The 20,618-nt window shown below is 59.5% G+C and overlaps 1 protein-coding gene across 2 annotated transcripts; it reads right to left on the bottom strand.

Annotated features, from left to right (window-relative positions):
* Nucleotides 1–2,868: 2,868 nt before the first annotated feature.
* On the bottom strand, nt 2,869–20,522 carry MYO1G (myosin IG). Of its 2 annotated transcripts, XM_055293213.2 has the most exons (22): nt 19,018–20,522; nt 17,011–17,219; nt 16,712–16,805; nt 15,632–15,797; nt 15,322–15,375; nt 12,275–12,385; nt 11,832–11,948; nt 11,002–11,226; nt 10,759–10,904; nt 10,207–10,321; nt 9,871–10,041; nt 9,579–9,649; nt 8,036–8,110; nt 7,757–7,889; nt 6,823–6,989; nt 6,226–6,433; nt 5,790–6,013; nt 5,106–5,250; nt 4,576–4,680; nt 4,267–4,380; nt 3,183–3,337; nt 2,869–3,108 (listed from the first exon to the last, which is right to left on the bottom strand). In XM_055293213.2, exons 1-22 carry the CDS (start codon nt 19,110–19,112, stop codon nt 2,952–2,954), a joined length of 3,057 nt encoding a protein of 1,018 aa, XP_055149188.1. In that variant the 5' UTR covers nt 19,113–20,522; the 3' UTR covers nt 2,869–2,951. The 2 variants fall into 2 exon arrangements, with proteins under 2 accessions (XP_055149188.1, XP_063465014.1); XM_063608944.1 differs by lacking the exon at nt 15,322–15,375.
* Between the last annotated feature and the right edge of the window lie 96 nt (nt 20,523–20,618).

Genomic DNA, 20,618 nt, shown 5'->3' with positions numbered 1-20,618 from the left:
GTCATCCTATCCCTTGGGCTGGATCTCAGGACCCCAGGAACCACCTGTCAATTATGACCTTTTCCCCTCGAGGCTGTGGGCATGAGCAGGGAGTGCCCACCAGCAAGCTGGACCCCAGATGTGTCTCCCACTCTGGACTTCCCTGAAGTTATCACTTGTCACTAAGGCCCTCCACTCAGCCTGACAGTGGGGCTTCCTAAAGATCTAGGAGAGCTTTGGGCTCTCCTCCCACTCCCAGCGTACTAGGGAGGAGAATGTAGACAGGAAGTGGGCAGATGCTGCCGGGCTCTCTGATGAGGTCACCTGCAGAGGGCAGAGGACCCACCTAATGTCTAGGACTGTGTAGGATTGTATGACTGAAAGGTGCCCTTCATGTCTGATTGCTCTGTGAGGGAGGTGCCTGGCCCAGTCCTGAAGCCACCCAAGCCATGGACAGACTCAGGAGCTGGCTGTGTGGAGGCTTCTGGGGGCTTTGGGGTTGGCCTAGGAGACAGCTGCCCTCCCCAGGACAGGAGCAGCAAGACATTGACCTGCAGGCTCCAGGTGACCCTGAGCCCCCACACCTGCAGATGCCTGGCCATTCAACAGGAGAGGCCCCAGAAAGTACAGAGACTGGACAATCCCAAACTGTCATATGTCACCCAAAGGCCCTGGTGGAAGACGCGAACCTGCCCACACAACAAAGTGGCAAACCAAGCCAGGGTGCTCTCTGAATTTAGGTTGCCCCATAAGAAGGAGGAGAGCGCAGCTCTGGGGGCACAGAGAACACCAAATGATGGAAAAGAGGAAGGAGCTAAAGGGCTGAGGGCTGAGGGGATTGAGGGAGCTGAGGGGGCTGAGGGGGCTTAGGGGGCTGAGGGGCTGAGGGCTGAGGGGCTGAGGGGCTGAGGGCTGAGGGGCTGAGGGGGCTGAGGGCTGAGGGGGCTGAGGGCTGAGGGGCTGAGGGCTGAGGGGCTGAGGGGCTGAGGAGGCAGAGGGGTTCAGGGAGGCTGAGGGCTGAGGGGGTTGAGGGGGCTGAGGGGGCTGAGGGGGCTGAGGGGGCTTAGGGGGCTGAGGGGCTGAGGGCTGAGGGGCTGAGGGGGCTGAGGGCTGAGGGCTGAGGGGGCTGAGGGCTGAGGGGCTGAGGGCTGAGGGGCTGAGGGGCTGAGGAGGCAGAGGGGTTCAGGGAGGCTGAGGGCTGAGGGGGTTGAGGGGGCTGAGGGGGCTGAGGGCTGAGGGGCTGAGGGACTGAGGAGGCTGAGGGCTGAGGGGCTGAGGGCTGAGGGGCTGAGGGGTTGAGGGGCTGAGGGGGCTGAGGAGGCTGAGGGGTTGAGGGCTGAGGGGCTGAGGAGGCTGAGGGGTTGAGGGGCTGAGGAGGCTGAGGGGTTGAGGGGCTGAGGGGGCTGAGGAGGCTGAGGGGTTGAGGGCTGAGGGGCTGAGGGGCTGAGGGCTGAGGGGCTGAGGGGGCTGAGGGCTGAGGGGCTGAGGGGCTGAGGAGGCTGAGGGGCTGAGGAGGCTGAGGGGCTGAGGGGGCTGAGGGGCTGAGGGGCTGAGGGGCTGAGGGCTGAGGGGCTGAGGGGGCTGAGGGCTGAGGGGCTGAGGGGCTGAGGAGGCTGAGGGGCTGAGGAGGCTGAGGGGCTGAGGGGCTGAGGAGGCTGAGGGGCTGAGGGGCTGAGGAGGCTGAGGGGCTGAGGGGCTGAGGGGCTGAGGGGCTGAGGGGGCTGAGGAGCCTGAGGGGCTGAGGGGCTGAGGGCGCTGAGGGGGCTGAGGAGCTGAGGGGTTCAGGGAGCTGAGGGTGAGGGGCTGAGGGGTTGAGGGCTGAGAGGTCTGAGGGCTGAGGGGTTGAGGGTTCTGAGGGCTGAGGGGTTGAGGGGTCTGAGGGCTGAGGGGTTGAGGGGGCTGAGGGGCTGAGGGTTGAGGGGTCTGAGGGCTGAGGGGTTGAGGAGTCTGAGGGCTGAGGGGTTGAGGGGGTTGAGGGGTCTGAGGGCTGAGGGGTTGAGGGGTCTGAGGGCTGAGGGGTTGAGGAGTCTGAGGGCTGAGGGGTTGAGGAGTCTGAGGGCTGAGGGGTTGAGGGGGCTGAGGGGCTGAGGGGCTGAGGGGCTGAAGTGGTTGAGGAGCTGAAGGGGCTGAGGGGCTGAAGGAGGCTGAGGGCTGAGGGGCTGAGGAGGGTTGAGGGTGCTGAGGGCCTGAGAGATCTGAGGGCTGAGGGGGCTGGGGGAGGTAGAGGGGCTGAGGGAGGCAGAGGGCTGAGGGCCTGAGGGCCTGATGCCATGAGGGCACCTGAGGGGCTGGCGGAGCTGCTAGAGGCCGAGGCTGGGGTAGGCCTGGAGAACGGGTGGTCAGCCCGAGGGCTGCAGGGGTCTCCCGAGGCCTCCCTGTGGGTCTTTCGAGGGCACAAGCCCTGCTCCCGGAGGCTGGGAGTTCTGGCCACAGGGCCTGTCCTTCAGTTACCAGGCTCTAGAGGTCGGTCCCAGCGCCTCAGACACCCACATCCAGCAGGGACAGGGACAACTCCCCGCTGGGATAGCGTCAGCCCTGGGCCACGGCCGCTCAGCAGCACATCCCGTGACAGCTCTCGGGGCTGCTCTGTCTCCAGGCGTGCTCCCCAGCCCTTCCTGAAGATGAACCCCAAGCCTTCCCCAGTGGCCCGGTAGGAACAAGGCCGGGAGCCCTGTGGAGAGGAACAGGGGACCACTGCGTGGACAAGGCAGGCTGGGGCACAAAGGGCACTGCTTCCTCTGGATAGCGCTAACTCGGAGAGCTCGGGCTCCTATCCCCAGCCAGGGCGGCTGGCCTCCTGCAGTCGGGGCCCCAGCGGGTGAGCGGGACGCAGGTGGCCCTGACCGAGGAGGCGGCCGGCGCCCCTGCGGGTGAGGCGGGAGCGGCGAGTAGGAGGGCTGACTCAGAGGGTTTATTTGCGGCGCGGGCGGGGCGGACAATCGGCGGCCTCGGGGTGCGGCGGGTGCGGGCGCTCAGCGGCTGGGCCAGAGCAGGGTGAAGGAGCCGCGGGCGCAGCGGAAATCGGGCTCTGGCTGCTCCGGCCTGGGCTCCACGGAGATGAGGCGCCGAACCCCGCGCTGGCTCAGTGGGATGCAGTCGGAGACGCGAACCTCCAGGGTGCGGCCCTCCCTGCGGCAGGAGGAGGGGTCAGGGCGGCCGCGCGGCCCGGGCTTAGTGCCCGCCACCGCCCAACCCGCACTCACCCCTGGCAGTGTGCGGCCAGCACGCCCACCAGCTCCCCAATGCGGTTGTCCAGTGGCGGCCGGGAGCGGTGCAGGCACACCACGAGGTCGTCCTGGCCGCGGGCGTGCAGCACCACCAGCTGGTCTCCTCCGCTGGTCACGCTCAGCCCCGTCACCTGTGCGGAGCGCAGGGTCAGGGTGCAGCCGCATCAACCCGCACCCCAGCCTAGCCGGACTCACCCACTCCCCAGGAAGCCTCTCCCGAACCCCCAAACGCACCTGGGGAGCGCCGCCCTCGCCAGGGCCACCAGCCCCCCACCGACCCCTCCTCCCTCTCGGGGCCCTGCGGACAGAGGGGAGCTTGGGCGGAACGCTGCACAATAGGATTTTCTCCAGGACGGATGGTTCCAGATCCTTGCTGTCCAACAGGGCCGCCACTGCCCACCTGTGGATGCTGAGCCCTTGCGTGTGCTACTGCCTGGAAGAGCCGTTTTTAGTTCTAGGTCACTTTCACTACATTTAAACAACCAGGCCGGCTCTGGGCTGTGGCATTAGACAGCGAGGCACTCACTGCCCTTTCTATTGGGACAGTCATGGGACCCCTGAAACTGTGGGAGACCCAGAGGTAGCCTGTAGCTTGGCCTTGATCCCTGCCCCTGTCTTGTTGGAAAGAGAATTTATGGGAACAGCAGCTGCTAATGAAGGGAGCAAGTAGGCCACAGAGCTTGGCAAAAGGTTCCAGAGTGGCCGGGACGGTATCCCACAGGAGGCCCTGAACATTGTGGCGGGGACTCAGTCCCAGAATGCTCAGGTGGGAGAACCCCTAGTTGGGCACAAGTTGGAAGAGGGGACCATTTGGCTTGGCTAGAGTGTGAGAGTGTGGGGGAGGTGACTGGGCTGGTAGGGATCACAGGATGGGACCTTTCTCTCTGTGGGTGTGGGAAGCCACTGCAGGATTTTCAGCACGGGTGCCAACATCGCTGAGTTTTAGGATGGTCTGGGCCATCACAGGTAGACAGCGGGGAGAAGCATGAGGTAGGACTCTGAGCAGCCCAGCAGTGCCCCTCACAGATGCTGCACGCTACCCCCAACCCACGTTGCTCACCGCCTCAAGGGGCACGGCCCGCATCACTCGGTACTGCCGGTCAGGGTCCAGCTTGTAGAGGTGCCGGTCTGTGAGCAGGAGGGCCCGGTTCCGAATCTTGTGGAAGCGGTTCACCTGTGGGAGAGGTGGCCGGACCCAGGCTGGTGCTGACCTGTCACCCACCAGGGCCCCAGGCCTCGGCAGTACCTACTGCCTACCCTCCCCGCTGACGACAGTTTCGGGAGTGTCAGGAGCAGCTGGGCCTGGGCTGGGGTTGCCTCCATTTTCTCCCAAGTGCCCCCCCACCAAAACTCTGCACCAGCTTCTAACCTTGCGGACGTGGCTTGAAAAGAGCACAGCCCCGAAGCCATCTTTGTCCCGAAGTGTCTTTAGTCGCTGAGCAAACAGGCTTGATGCTGTGGGATTGTCAGTGGCCTGAGGACAGATGGAGGGGAGGGGGCGCTTCTTGGGATTGAGTCATGGGACCAGACTCAAATGATAGCAGCTCTCTGTGAATCAGCATAGCTATCCTTCATCTCGGGAAACTGAGTCACACAGACATGTGCATCAGCTGAGCAGTCCTGGATTTCCTGAGGGCACAGAGCCCTCTTGTGTTGACTTCTAGGCTGCATCTGAGCCTGGCCCGCCTGTCATCCACACCCATCCCTGAAGGCCACTGCTCCTGAAGCCCAGGTTGAGACCTTGCAGAGCTCTGGTGGGGGCTGAGGTGCAGGGCCACCAGGACAGACAATCCCAGGCCTGGGAGAGGACATCTGAGGGGACCTGGTCACAGCATTAGCTGAGAGCCCTCTTTGGCAGCCCACTTCCCCCTGGCAGCCCTGGACTCGCCTGGCACTTACAGAGGACAGGTAGTCTCGGGCCCAGGCCCGCTGGCAGCCCCAGTCCTGACGAAGCCCTTGCAGGGCCCCCATGGCAGCCACCTTGGCCTTGATCTGGGCCATGTCTGAAGGGGGGATGTTCTTCACCAGCTGCCGGGCCCGCCACCTGGGAGAGGGCATGCAGTCAGACAGATGCAGGCCATGTGTTCATGTACTCCCTGAGCCCCCTCTCCACGGAGGAAGCTGAGCCCTCAGCCTGGTGCTGCCTGCCTTTCATGTCCCAACCTCTGCTGGCCTCTCTGGTCTTGGCCCCTTGTGCCTAACGCTCATTCCTGGAAGGTGACCCAGGGACCAGCAGTCGCCCAGCACCCTCCCGTTCTGAGCATGCTCTGTGCCCCTCCTTCTGGAGAATTCCTACTCAGCCCTCAAGACCCCGCTCAGATGCAGAATCCCCTTACTTCCCAGCCCTGATGGGCCTCCCCCTGCAGGCTGCAGCCCTGGACCTTGAATGCCCACCACAGTACCCAAGATGGTCAGGGCTCTGCACCAACTGTGGGACATGAGCAGTCAGCTAATGTGGCATAGCATCCACCTTACCACCTATCAAGGGGGCTGATGTGTCTCCCATCCAGGCACTGCAGGCCCGGGATGATGGGTTAAGTGGATGCCAGCTGAATGAAAAGTGTGGTGGGCTGAGAGTAGTACCTGCAGAAGAGTGCGTGGCAGGTGTCCTGGAAGGGCTGCAACACAGCAGGGGGCAGCGGCCACACAAGGTCACGCCCGTAGAGCGGCGGCTGCCTTGCAGCCTGGAATCGCCGCTGCAGCTCAGCCAGGTGAGCCCGCACCTTGTGTCTCCGGAACCAGCGCATGATGGTGTAGATAGCCCTCAGCCTCCGGCAGCGCCACCTCGCCAAGGTGCCCCGCCATGCCTGGGTGGGCCAGGCGGGATGGGATACGTAGTCAAATTCAGTCAGGCCCTAACCCTTAGCCCCAAACCTGGCCCTAAGCATTTATTGAGCACTCCCTGGCCTGTCTCCAGCAAGCAGAGACTCCTGTGAAACTTACAAGTGTGTTTTTGGCCCCTGGGACACAAGCTTTCCCCACCTCCATAGTGGATGTCTTCCTGCCCCGCCCACCTCACCTTCTGCAATAGCAGCACAATGATGGGGATGAGGCGGGCTCGGCTCTGCTCCAGTGTGACCAGTGTCCGGGGTGAGCGGATGAACAGCTTGCTGTGGCCAAAGGCCACATCCCCCTGCAGCCCGTGCTGCTCCAGGAGAGCGCTCACGGCTGCCTTGTTGGAGCCCAGCAGGTGGTTGGGCCATGTGTATTCACAGGTCATCTTGTACCTGTTACCACAGGACAGGGCAGTGTGGCCCAGGCCTCGGGGAGAGATGAGAGCCCACCCTGCCCACCCCACACCTGGGGAGATGGCAGGGATACGGAGTGTGTTCCTGGAGCACTTTTGACACCTGTGCACATGTGTCTTCCTATACACATGTCCTCACATATATGTCCTCACACAGCCCTCATACCCATGTTCCCACCTGTATGTCCCCACATGCATGTGCTCACACACATGTCCTCCCAGATATTTTGGTGTCTTGAGGCCAGCAGCGTGCTGGTTCCTGCTTGTATCGATGTTTGCGGCGTGCTGTTTGGGGACCCTCTGCTCCTACCCCTTGGACTCCACACAGGGACTACGGCCCATGGAGTGATCGGTGTCAGGTGCCAGTACCTGAGCAGGAATCGAGAGTAGGGCTGGCGGGAAGCGAAGCCAGCCCTGCGGACCCTCACGTTCTCCAGCAGCCCCAGGTATGCGACCTGGTGGCGACAGTGGTTCTCGTCCAGCTTCCCAGCTACCTTGTCCTCATTGGGCTTGATGCAGCGGACGTAGAAGGGCTCCTGCGGGGACAGAGGGGACTTGGGGAGGGTCTGCGCCAGCAGCACTGTGCACCCTGCCCCACACCAGGGGCTTCCCAACCCCTCAAGGTCCCAGGCCAGGAGGAGAGTCGGAAACAAAGAAGGGAAATCAGCAGAACAAGGGCCCTGGAAGCCCTAAGGGCTGGGCAGAGGCCAGCAACGCCAGGTTCAGAGCCAGGTTCCAGCCCCTGGTTGGAGGGGCAGGGGGGTGGGCATGGCAGGGGCAGGAGCAGGCCTCGCCCCATCTGCCTTCCTTCTCTCCTTCCAAAAGGGGCTGACATCTCTGGATGTTCTGTTGTTAAGCTCACCCTAACATATCCTCTCCCGAACCCTTCACCCGTTCCCCCTCTGACTTTTGACCCAAAGCTCCCCAAGAAAGCTTGTGCCAGTTTCCTGTCTCTCTGGCCCCACCTGCCAGAAGAATCCTGGATTTTTGCCAAGAGCTGGGCTGGGCCAAGCCAGCCTCTCAGCAGGGTCTCCCCAAACCCATTCCTGTTCAAGAGACAATGGGGCGAGGAGAAGCCTGGGTTCCCCATGATTGATCAAGACTCAGCCCAGCCCCTGAGGCCCCACATCTCACCTGTGCAGTGGGTGGGGTCCACTGCTGGAGCAGATGTGGCTCATACAGACAGGACAAGAACCCTCTCCCCACCATTATGATGTACAGAGGTGGTTGGGACCCTACTTGGCACCGAGGGCACAGAGAGAAGGATCCAGAACAGCCAGAGTGGGAGAGGGGTGGAACATACCTTGGAGGCAAGGTTCTCCACCAGGGCCACCATGGAGTTTTTGAAGAGTGTGCCAGCCGTGAGGGGGCGCTTGGTCACCTCTGTGATGTCCTGCTGCCCGTCCGGCCACATGGCCCGTAGAGTGGGGTCCGTACTGCAGACACAGGCCGAATTTCCAGCCATCCTCAGGGACAGCAGCCCCGCCCACCCCTGTCCTGACGCTAGTCAATGCCTGACCCCAGAGTCTCTGGGGCCCCAGGGCCCTGGCCCTCCCTATGGTGCCCAGCAAGCCGTGCTCACCTGTTGTACAGCAGCCGCTTGAAGTCCTGGAAGAGGAAATCTCTGTTCTTGTCGATGAAGCCTTCCACGGAGTACCTGCCAGAAGCCAGGGCTGGTGAGGGAGCAGGGGTGGGGGCTGCCAGGCCAGAGTGCTAATGACCCCAGCAGCCCCCACTCTCTTCCCATCTGCCTCTGTTCCCATGGGTCAGTCTCTCTTCCTCCCTCTGCCTTGGCTCCTCTCCTCCTTCCCCCTCACACCTGCTTTGTCTTTCATCACCTAAGACTCCCTCCCTCAGGAGACATTTCTCTCCTGGAAGATGAATTGAGTGGTTAAGCCCCCAGCTCTGAAGCCAAATGTCCTAGCACTGAGTCCTGCATCTACCACATGCCTGCTGTGTGACCTTGTGTAAGCCACTCAACCTCTCTGTGCCTCAGTGTACATCAATTGCTCAGAACAGTGCCTACTGAGTTTTGATAAACATCAGCGACTACAACTATGACTAGGAACTCCTGAGTCCTTGGCCTATTTTGATCAGTGGGCACTGAGAGCCTCAGAATCACTGTCTAGTTCTTGGACTGCTAGAAAGGTCAGCCAAATCTTGGCTCCAACTGCAGCACCTGTGAAGGCTCAGGGAATGGATTTTTTTTTTTTTTTTTTTTTTTTTGAGAAATAGTTTCACTCTGTTGCCCAGGCTGGAGTGCAGTGGTGCGATCTCAGTTCACCACAACCTCCGCCTCCTAGGTTCAAGCAATTCTCGTGCCTCAGCCTCCCAAGCAACTGGGATTACAGGCACGCGCCACCATGCCCGGATAATTTTTATATTTTTAGTACAGATGAGGTTTTGCCATGTTGGCCAGGCTGGTCTCGAACTCTTGGCCTCAGGTGATCCACCCACTTCGGCCTCCCAACGTGCTGGGGTTACAGGCATGAGCCACCTCAAGCAGGCAGGCATAGATTTTGCGAACAGATACAGGTAGATGATATTGGGCTGCTTTGTCGTCATCATCTATTCTATTTCCTCTCCTTGAGAAGTTCTCATGAAACACTTGTACCTCGCTGTGAGTAACCTTAAATTATTTGGGGATGTGGCAAGCAACACATAAATTAATAGCCACCATGACAACCTCTGAAGGACACCTGGGCTTTGGCACTGGGAGTGTAGTCTAAGTATGGTAGTGAGGCCTCACCTGGGAGCTTGTTAGAAATGCAGAATCTTGGCCCCCTCTGCACCTTCTGCTCCCTCCCCACCCCCACCTCACCAGCCTGCAGTCCTCCACCCCACAGATGCTGGTATAGGGTTGGGCCCAGACATGAGACGTGGATATTTTTTAAAGGCTCCCAGAAGAATGCAGCCATGGTTAACCACTATCCTCAAACCCTGTTTCCTGCTTTTCACTTGTGAATCTGCTGTCCCGCATGTTTTCAGTGTCTTAAAGGAGTGGGGGTGGCAGAAGGGGCCCTAACACCTGTCTCCCAGCCACTCCCCTGAAGCACTCCTGCCCCATGACACATGCCATGGTGCCTGTGGGAAGGCCAGGGATGTGGGTGGGAGGGGGCCCTTACGTGACGTCCCCTGCATAGTGCTTGATCCGGAAGTCTCGGCCAAACTCCATGGTCTTGTCTGTGGGGCAGAGCTATGGGGACAGGCTGAGGTCAAGGCACAAAAGGTATATGGGGGGTCTGTATGAAGGGATAGCCCTTCCTCCCCACCTCCAGGGCAGAGAAGGTGGCCACAGTGACGACAATGGCACCAAAGCTGGGTCCCCAACCAGGCCCCACGAGGCATGGGCAGTGTGGTGCCTGTGGGGCAGGTCCCACCAGCCCACTGTGGCGGCGCTGGGACAGCCGGGGGCACCTGGCGGCTGGTGTAGTGTAGGTGATGGCGGTGGTGTGTGTCCAGGGTCTGCAGGAAGATTCGGTCAGTGATGGTGCCGGCAGAGCTGCAGGCCTCGTCCAGCACGGCCAGGATGCCACGGTGGGGCCGCTCCACCAGATCCACAATGGTGGCATTGTTGAAGTACTCCACCTGGGGCGAAGGCAACCAGCAGGGAAGGCTCCCATGGGCTTTCAGGCCCCCAACCTTTCTCCACCCCACACTCAGCCACCTGCCAGGCCAGCCCGGGCCCCTCCCCATGGGCTGAGGCCCCTCTACACCCCACCGCCTGCCCTCCCTCCAGGACACAGTGCTCACGCTCTGCCAGGCGATGCCCTCGCGCTCGTACTCCTCCTGCTCCTGCTTCAGGATGAGCCGGATGAATAGCTGCTGCAGCTTCTCGTTGCAGTAGTTGATGCAGAACTGCTCGAAACTGGGGGTGGGGTGGGCCTTTCAGAGGGGAGGTTGCTGCTTGTGGCGTGCATGGTAATGGATGACTGCTCTCCTGAACATCTCTGCTAATGTTCATTGAGGGTTCTGGTGCCAGCACCCTGTGTGGCTTCCCTGTGGCTTATGTATCCCTGCCCTGGACTCCTTTACCCCACCCACACCTCCTGCATGCGCGTTCTGGAGCAGATTTGGGAGTCACGACCAGGAATTACTCATGCCCTGTAATTCTGCCTACCATCAGGACACCAATGGCCAGAGGGTGCAGGTGAGGCAGGTTTGGGAGGCATGAGCCTTGGGCTCGGGGACCAGCCAGGAGAAACCCAGACATTCCTGCTGCCCAGCCCCAGCTGAGCTTTCCAGGACTAAGTGGGCAAAGCTGCTGGGCATCAGAGGTGGAGATGTGGCTGGCCAGCCGCCCACCTGTTGACGGGAAACACCTCGAAGCCATAGATGTCCAGCACGCCAATGACTGTGTCCTTGCCATCACGCCGAGGGTCCCGGCCCCGGGGTTCCATGACACTGTTGATCCTGTTCACCACCCACTCAAACAGCCGCTGGTACACCGCCTGGCGAATAGGAACACCCTGCTTCCTGCTGCCTCTGGCCTGGCCTCCCCCATGAAGGCGTCCTGGGCTTCCCTCACTGTGCCTGCCCCCAAAGTACCTTGGCACAGGCATCCCGGGCATAGCTGGCCTCAGCTGCAGTGTGGCCCTTCTCTATGAGTTCCCTGCCTCCGGAGGCAACTGTGCGAGCCAGCAGGGAGCGGAGCACGAGGTCCCGGGGTGTGGCCGTCAGCTCAGCCACGTGGTCCACCAGCACCTCCTCGGCCACTGCCAGGCCCTCCTTCTGCAGCCCACCCTCCTCTGTCTCCACAAACTCGATGTTTCCCTGGTGATGGGAAAATCATGAACAGTCCAGGCTCCATGTTCCAAAGGAGCCTGGACAACTTTGGACAGGAAGGAGGAAGGAAAGCAGGGGACATGGATGCGGTAGAGTACAGCTCCTTCTCAGACTAGCGTGGTCAGCTGCTCACCATGGGCACAGACACAGCCAGAGATTAGGGGAAGGGGGCATGGGCACACCAGAGTCTCTGCCAAGGCCTCGAGTCCAAATGATATGTGAATGACCCCATCGCATCCTCCCAGCAGCCAGAGGAGCCCTGCACAGCTTACTCCTCATGCTGCTTAGAGAGAACTGAGGCCAAGAGGCAGTGAGTAAATGCACCCAAAGCACACAGCTCATGACTGCACTAAGAGGCAGTCTGCATGATGCTCAGCTTCTACTGTGCCTGGCTGCCCTCGCCCTAAGAATGGGGTCTGGACCACGTACCAACTGAGCTCATCACTCAAGCAGCTGAGCTTCTGCAGGAGAGGCAGTCAGCCTAGCACATTGCTGGGGAATCTACAGCCAGTCTCCTCCTCCTCCCTGGGTGCTTCCCAGCCAGGAAACCCCTGTGGGGAGGTAGCCCTCGCAGGCTTCCGAGCCAGGCTTACCAGGTGCAATATGGCAGCTAGGATGCGATGCACAGACTCCACCTCTTCAGGACTGAAGCCGATGACCCTCATGGCCTCAGTCACTGCCTGGTGGCTCTGCTCATCACTGTCCAAGGCCTAGGGTAGAAGGGATTCATCACTCCAAAGCCACACTGGGCCCAGGACATCTGTCCCCCTTGAGGCTTGATTCCTCCATCCTAGGCACCTGCTCACCCCTGTCCCCTGTCCCCTTCCTGAACCCTGATTCCTCCAGCCTAAGCACCTGCTCACCCCTGTACTCTGTCCCCTCCATCAGCCATTTTCCCTCCACCCCAAGCACCCTCCCCACTCACCCAAGCAGTTCACTTCACCCTGGCCTGTGCTGAGTGCTGCCCATTCCCTACCACCACACTCAGGCCCTGACACTGAGCCCAATTTGAGCCCTTGGTGCCCCTCACACTCACACTGTGCACAGTCATGTTGAGTCCTGCTCCCTGACGTGTGAAATTGTATACAGCAGCGTTTCTCTCCAAGTGCAGTTCATGCAGCTGCTTGTCCTCACTGCCTCTCAGCAACTAGAGGACACAGACATCCTTTAGACAAATAAGCTCCCAGGATGTCCCCCTGTACACACACAGAGGCAGGAGAACAAACAGACTTGTGCTTCCTTCCAGCATTGAACCAACAAACATGGGGGAAGGTCAGACAGTGTGAACACTCTGTGTGCCAGCGAGCTCCCCATTTAGCTGTTCAGTAGGTCAGGGAGCTCCATTTCAGTGGGAGCTATGACTCCACCATGAAGACACTGTTCTTGTGCCAGACCTCATCTTGGTGGGGAGCTCAGACCCTGTGGAGACATTGCCCTCGACCCAGGGGGATCCCACCTCAGTGGGTAGCTCAGAGTATGTGGAGACACTACTCGGGTCCCAAAACCTCCCACTGAGTGAGGAGGTAAGAGTTTGTGGAGAAACCGCAGAATCCTAGGGAGCTCCACTTCAGTGGGAGCTCAGAGTTACTGGAGACCCTGCCCCTGTCCCAGGAAGCTCCACCTCAGTAGGGAGCACAGGTTCCGTGGAGACATTGCTCTCCACCCAGGGAGAGCCCAAGTCCTAGGGAGCTCAGCGTCTGTGGAGACACGACTGGTGCCACATGAACTCCCACCTCAGCAGGGAGCTCAGAGTCCATGGAGACACTGCCTGTGTCCCAAAAGTTCCCACTTCACTGGAGACAGTAAGAGTCTGTGGAGATCCTGCTGTTATTCCAGAGTGCTCCACTTCAGTGGGAGCTCAGAGTCTGTGGAGACCCTGCCCTGTGTTCCAAGGGGCTCCCACTAGTGGGAAGCTCAGATTCTACGGAGACGATGGTCATGTCGCAGAGAGCTTCCACTTCAGAGGGGAATGGAGAGTTTGTGGAGACACCGCCCATGTCCCAGGGAGCTCCCAGCTCCGTGAGGAGCTCAGAGACCATAGAGACACTGCCAGTGTCCCAGACAGCCCTACTTCACGGAAGCTCAGAGTCTGCGTGGACACTCCTTGTGTTCCAGAGGGCTCCCACCTCAGGGAAGCTCAGAGTTATTGGACACTGACTGATTCCCAGGGAGCTCCACTTCAGTGGGAGCTCAGAATCTGTGGAGACACTGCCACTGTCCCAGTGAGCTCCACTTTGGTGGGAGTTCAAAGTCCAAGGAGATATTGCCCCTGTCCCAGGGGGCTCTTACCTCAGAGCAGAGCCCAAAGTTGGTAGAGACACGGCCTGTGTCCAAGACACGGCCCAACTGAGTGGGCAGCCCAGAGTCTGTGGAGACACTGCTTCACATGTCCCACTGAGCTCCCACCTCAGTGGATAGCTCAGAGTCCTTAAAGACACTGTCCATGCTCCAAAGAGCTCCATTTCATGGGAGTTCAGAGTCTGAAAAAACTCTCTGTGTCCCAGGGAGCTCCCACCTCAGTGGAGAGTTTATAGTTCATGGAGACCCTGCCCAAATCCTATGGCGCTCCCATCTCATGAGGAGCTCGGAGTCTGTGGAGACCCTGGCAACGTCCCAGGGAGCAATCCCCTCAGCCGGGAGCTCAGAGTCATTAGAGACACTGCCCATGTCCCACCGAACTCCCCCTTCAATGGGGGAACTCTGAGTCCATGGAGACCCTGCCCATGTCCCAAAATCTCCCACTTCAGTGGGGAGGTAAGAGTCTGTGGAGATCCTGCCAGAGTCCCAGGGAGCTTCATTTCAGTGAGAGCTCAGAGTCTGTGGAGACGCCCTCTGTGTTCCCAGGGGCTCCCACCAGGGGGATGCTCAGAGTCTGTGGAGACACTGCCAGTGTCTCACGGAGCTTTTACCTCAAATAAAGCTCAGAGTCCACAGAGACACTACTGGTTTCCCAGTGAGCTCCCACCTCAGCGCAGACTCACTGGGAAGACAGCCCAGGGGGCTCCTACCTCAGTGGAGCTCAGACTCCTTACAGACACTGCTGTGTCCCAGAGAGTGTGACTTCAGTGGGAAGTCAGAGTCGTGAAGACACTGCTGTGTCCCTGGGAGCACCACACAATGGAAGCTCAGTCCTTAAAGGCACTTCTTGCATCCCAGGAGGCTCCCACCTCAGCGGGCAGTTCGTAGACCCTGGAGACCCTGCCGCTACCCAGGGAGCTCCTGTTTCATGGGGAGCACAGAGTCTGTGAGACATTGTGCTTGTCTCAGGGAGCTCCCACCTCAGTAAGGAGCTCAGAATCCATGGAAACACCGCCTATGTACCAGGGAGAAACTGCTGTGTTCCAGGGAGCTCCCACTGCACTGGGGAGCTGAGAGTTGGTGGGGACCACGTCTGTGCTGCAGGGAACTCCTAACTCAGTGGGGAGCTCCAAGTCCGTAGAGACACTGCTCCAGTCTCAGGGTGCTCCCAGTTCAGTGGGGGAGTTTGGAGTCCGTGGAAACACTGCCTGTGTCCCAGAGGACACAGTGGGCAGCCCACAGTTTGCAAACACACCGCTGGTGTGCCAGGGAGCTCCACTTCAGTGTCAAGCTCTGAGACTGCAGAGACACTGTTTGTTTCCAGGGAGCTCCCACCTCAGTGGGGTGTCAAAGCTTGTGGAGACGGTCCCTGGGCGCGCCTATCTCAGAGAGGTGCTCAGAGTCAATGCCCGTGTCCCCAGGAGCACCACTTCAGTGTTGAGCTCTGATACCACTAGAGACACTGCCTGTAATCCCAGGGGACGCCCACCTCGTGGGGAGCTTATTGTTCACAGAGACACTTTATGGGTCCCAGAGAGCCCTCATCTGGAAGTGTCTCAGATAAAGGGGACATCCCGCTTTTGTTCCCTGCAAGCTCACACGCTTTTGTTTGTGGGGTACTGGTTGGGGTAAGTGTGGTGGGGAGTGAGGACGATGGGCTAGGTGGGGTTGAGTGGGCAGAGAGGGGGAATTGGGGTAGTGACGGAAGGGTCACGAGCTGGCCCAGCTTGCTGCCCTCCCTTTCCCCACCCCATTTTTCCACCTCTCCTTGTCCTCATGGCTTACTTGGTAGAAGGTGTGGAAGTTTCTTTCACCCACGTGCTGCTTGAGGACCCGAGACTGAGGAGAGAGGGGCAGATGGACTCAGGCCTGGGAAGGAGTCTGTCCCTGGGGACCCCATCTGAGCATTCCCAGGTGCAAGGCAGGCTGGGGGTCAGAGAGTCCTGACTATGAGGACACTGAGGCCCAGAGAAGGGCCACAGGGAGAGAGAGCCCAGCCCTCCTAAGCTGCACCGTCGGGATGGGTACCTTCCCAGGCCTGGGATGGATCTCAGCCAGGGCTCCCCATGGAAGTCTCCTCAGCCCACCTGCCCACCTTCTCCAGTAGGTAGCTGTGGATGTGTCCCCCGATCGGGTCCCCCTTGAAGTCGAAGTTGATGTCCATGTACTTGCCAAAGCGGCTGGAGTTGTGATTGCGGTTGGTGCGGGCATTACCAAAGGCCTCCAGCACACAGGTGGACTTGAGCAGCACGTCCTTGACCCTGTCAGGGCAGAGGGGCTGGGGCTCAAGGCAAAGACTTCCCATCTGGGGAATGCTGTCCCTGCCCCTGAGTCTTCCCAACAGAAATCACAGCATCTCAGGATAGGTTCCTCTGAACTTGCTGAGAGGGAACCAATGGCCTGGCCTCACCCAGTGTTGCCTCTGAGGTTGTGTGACAGTCACTTCACCTCTGAGAGGCTGGGAAATGCACTTGCCAGGCTGGCTGTGCTCAGCACGGTCTGTGTAGCATTGAGGTCCTTGTTTCTCACAGCCACCTCTTCCCCTCCCAGGCCTCAGCTGCAGCCTGGGGAGGAGGGGCTGTTCTGACCACTGGGCCTTAGATCTCCAGCTGCAGGGGTGGGCAGTGGTGCTGGCCATATGTGCTCAGGAACTGACATTGCTTGTCCTCCCTGAATCTCATCTCACTGTCTCTTGACAGGAAGAGACAGGCGCTGACAGAGGAAGCTGCTTCCATAAGGGACAGGTTTCCTGGTTTCAAGGCTCCTGGCCATCACCCACACAGCCACCTGGCATGCTTGGCCATCTTGGCCAGGGCCTGCCAGCTTCTCCAGGTCTCCATGGAATCCGCCTGCTGCCCTGTCCATGAGCCATTTCAAGCATCTCTGGGCCCTGCTGCACTTCTCCTCATCCTACCTGTGGCTGCTGCCTCCTCCCAGCTGGTAGGCCCAGTCCCTTGGCTAGGTCTCACCCACCCAAGGAGAGGTCCTTGGCATGGGTCACCCTGTCTCACCTCTGGGTGTGTTGGCGTTATCTGGAAACTTCCCAAGTTCCCACTGAACTTGACCTGAGCTAGACTCCAGTTGCCGTCTCTCGCTCCCCAGAGCCAGCCCTTCCTGCCACACTGAGGTCCCTGGCCTGCCATGCTGAGGCCCAGGGCTGCCCATTGCTGCTCACCTCTCCACCTCAGCCCTCTGGCTTGGATTGGTGACAGCAGCGATGTACTGCATGATGTGCTTACTGGCTTCTGTCTTCCCTGCCCCACTCTCCCCTGCCGGAAAGACCAGAGTTGACAGAATCAGCCAGGTTTGCTCTCTTAGCCCAGCTCCCTGTGCACACTCACACCCCCAAGACTGGCAAGATGGGGTCCTAGGGCCCCCATCAGGACATAGGGCATAGGAGATGCTCTAATGGCCCTCCCAAATGTTCACAAATGAAGATGCCGAGGGTGGGGGCCCGGCTGCAGGGACAGGTACCTGAGATGACGATGCAGGTGTCCCTGGACCGGTGCTTCATTGCCCTGTAGGCGGCGTTGGCCACAGCATAGAGATGGGGTGGCCGCTCATAGAGCTCGCGGCCCTGGTACCTGGCGATGGCCTCAGGCCCATACAGGGGCAGCTCCTGGTAGGGGTTCACGGACACCAGCACCTCACCGATGTAGGTGTAGATGCGGCCCTTCTCGAACCTGGACACAGCAGGGGCAGGCCTCAGCACTCACAGGCTTACAGGCACCCACCCATAGGCCTCTCGCCAGAGCCCATGTCAGGGCCTGGCCACAGTAGGCCAGCGCTCCCACCCTGAGGGGCTGAGAGTGGAGAAGGAAGAAGGGGGCAGGTGTTGACCTTGTGTCTCCCTGGTACCATCCTGGGTGAGCTGAGCCACTCAGAGACCGTCCCCATTTCAGCATAGAGTTTGGGGTCCACAGTGGTCTCCCCAGGGGTCCCAAGGTCACTGGAAACATGACCACCCGTTTTGCAAAGGAAACAGACTTGCCCAAGACTGCACTGGGTGCAGTGAGTCAGGGCTGGCTCCTGGGGTGAACCCTGCAGGGCAGATGGGGAGATGGGGTTGAGAAGAAGTGACTGGGCTGGGAGGGGAAGGAGGGGCCTCCTCGGCTGTTTCCTGTCTCAAGCCTGGGAGGGAACCCAGAGACAAAAGGGGACCCCACCCAGCCCCACCCAGATGACAGGGAGGGGGTTGTCGTTGTCTTTGCACTCCCCACCCCCCAGCCTGTGGCCAGTGGCTGCTGCCTCTTCCATGGCACAGCCTCAGACTTCTTGACCCTTTCCTTCACAAACTTGGTCACCAGTGGGGGTGGATGTCTGCCCTTCTCTTGGCCTTTCTGCCCCTGGGAGGAGGACTGGCAGGCCTGCCCCTCAGACCCATCTCCCCTTGGTGTGTGGTACCCACCCCTCCCTGGAAGGCCCTGTCTCCCGGCAGCCTGTCCTGGGTGGGCCTGTCCTGAGGTTCCTCTTTCTCCACCACCTCTGACATGGGTTTTCCTGGGCCTAGCTCCTGTCCTCCTACAAGCTGGGGATGAGGGCGCAAGTCACCCACGTCTCCGGGGCTCAGTGTTCTCCTCATCAAAATGGAGAGAACAATGTTTCATAAGCTCATTTTATAGGAATGAGGTAGAACAATGTGCACAAAGTGCTTAGCTCATGTCCTGGCTAGCCCTCCTCTCTTCGGGCCAGGCTCGTGGTCTCTTGACTTCTGTGCTTAGTGGGGATCCTGGTCCCCAAGCTGTCCCCAGGGAGCTTCCGGAGCACACAGCAGGTGGCCTTCTGCCCCTCCCTGGCAGTCCTGGCAGGAAGCCTAGCTGCCTGCATGGCCACCTACTGTGCCATGCCCCTACCTCCCGGGCTTCTCCCTGCCCTCCACCTACCCTCCTTGATGGTAAATTGGGCTCCAATATCACTTCTACCAACTGTGTCCTGTGATACTCCATGTACCCCAGGAGAATGTCACCTCAATCTGGTGGGAATGTTTGGACCCCAGGGTGGAGCCTGACTGCTTCATCTCAGTGTCCCCAGGGCTCAGGCCAGGCCCCATGGATGAGATGCATTGAGGGAGCATCAACAACTGGCTGGGAAGTGGCTGGAAGGAGGTGCCCCTGGTCCCTCCTGGAAAGATAGTGCCTGGTACCTATCTGTCCAAGAAGTGTCATGCCCTGGCCCCTTCGGGCAGGAAAGAAGGAGCAGAAGACGCCTGGACTGTGTGGGAGGCAGGGGTGGGTTGAGGTGGTGGGCAGCTCCAGTGCTGATTTGCCAGCCCTGACAGGGACAGTTGCTTCCTTGTCTGTTCCTGTCCTCTGGGGCCGTGCTTTGAGGCTCTCATTTCAGCCCCATCTGGTCTGGGTGGGTGTGTGCCACTGCCCCCTCCCTTGGACAGCAGCGTGCCTTCCTCTTTCCCTCAGGTCTCTGCGAGGACGCAAGATGGGAGACCCTGGAGGAGGGGAGCCACTGCTCCTGCCCTGGGCCTACCTGAGCTGCAGGTTCCTCATGAAGTCCTCCATGGTCACTTGGTCCAAAAGCACGAAGTCAGGTTTGCCATACTCAGGGCCTTCCTCATCCTCCATCCTGCCGGCTGGAAACACCTTGCCTCACCTTCCTGTGCCTGCTGGAAGGACAGTGAAGGAGAGGGGGAGGGAAGGCTGGGGGAGGCCCCACCGCCCCCGCCCTGCCCCACTAGCCTCCTCCAGTGCTGGTGTAAAGTAGGAAGTGGGTTCTAGTCCTGGGAGGGGCTGCCCTCCGCACTTGCCACTCCTTCCCCCTCGAGGTGCTCTAAACCCTGCTTCCTGTCCCTGCGCCCCACAAGGAGGCTGTGCCTAACGGTCTGACCCGTTTGCACACCAGGGCTGAGGGGCCGGATGCTGGGTCCTCCCCGCTCTGGAGGGTTCTTTGCTGGCCTCCTTCGGAAGCTCCCCTCCACCCACAAGCAGGAGACAAGACTCTGTGGGTTGGTTTCCAACCCTGGTGGCACGTTAGAGTCACTTGTGGGACTTTAAAGAAAGATTTTTTGACATGATCTTGGTTACCTGGCTGTGCGTGTCTCTCAAGTCAGAACTGAACACTAGATGCAACTTACTGTATGTACATTGTACATTAATACAAAAATGAAAAAGGATCCTACTGCCCAGGCCTTTGGGGTGGGGGCAAAGCCTTCTTTGAAGTGTGAAGGCCACACTGGGGTGTAGACGAGCAAAGCTTCTTGTGTGACCTGCCAAGGGCCAGTGGTCCTAGCACTGCAGTTCCCCACCCCAGCCACGGGGGAGGGACAGAGGACCCCAGAGCATCCTCTGCATGGGGCTGGCCTTCAGTGGGACCCCTGTGCCCCTAACTGTCCTCTGCCTTGTACTTGCGTCCAGCCGATCCCCCATAAACTGCAGTGAGGACCAGGCACATGCCTGGAGCCCCGGGGCCTCATCTCAGATCTGCTGTCCCTGTGCTTTGAAGATGAGGCAGCGCATTTGGGGAGCGGCTGCATTTAGGGAGTGGCCAAAATCTCCAAACACTGCTTTCCTGACACTTGGTGCTCCTGGAAGAAGTGGGAGGGGTGCAGTTCTCTTAGCTTCCAGGCAGACTGGAAAAAGTTCTTTCTCATCCCAGGACAGACTAGGGCAGGTCACACCCATCCTGTAGGAACACTGGGGCAATTCTCTCATCAAAGGTCAAATGGATGCAGTTCTCTCTCATCCTACAAATAGACTGGGGACATTTCTCTTTCACCCCTTCTCTCATACAGGGAGGTCAGAGGACAGACTCCAGAATTCCCAAACTTCAGTCATTCATGTGCTGCCTTTGAGATTTGTTGTACTCATAAGCACTAGTTTAACTATTGTCTTTCAGTCATCCCATTTTTTAAACTTTGAAGTAGTGGATAGGCAAGTTAAGGTTATTTTTTTCTCTCAAATACCTTAAAGCAAATGTATTCCTGATAAAACTGAAAGTACTTATCCAAGTACCTAATAAAACTGAGTCATGCACCATCTGTGATAAGGGGCCACTGGCCTGAAAAATCCCCAAATTTGTAAGTGGGCGGCCTCTGGTTCCACCCTGGGCCGGACCTGGGGCTCCTCTTGGGC

This window comes from Symphalangus syndactylus, chromosome 9, assembly GCF_028878055.3.
Source record: "Symphalangus syndactylus isolate Jambi chromosome 9, NHGRI_mSymSyn1-v2.1_pri, whole genome shotgun sequence".
Classification (NCBI taxonomy): Eukaryota; Metazoa; Chordata; class Mammalia; order Primates; family Hylobatidae; genus Symphalangus; species Symphalangus syndactylus.
This window is presented reverse-complemented; position numbering and strand designations above follow the sequence as displayed.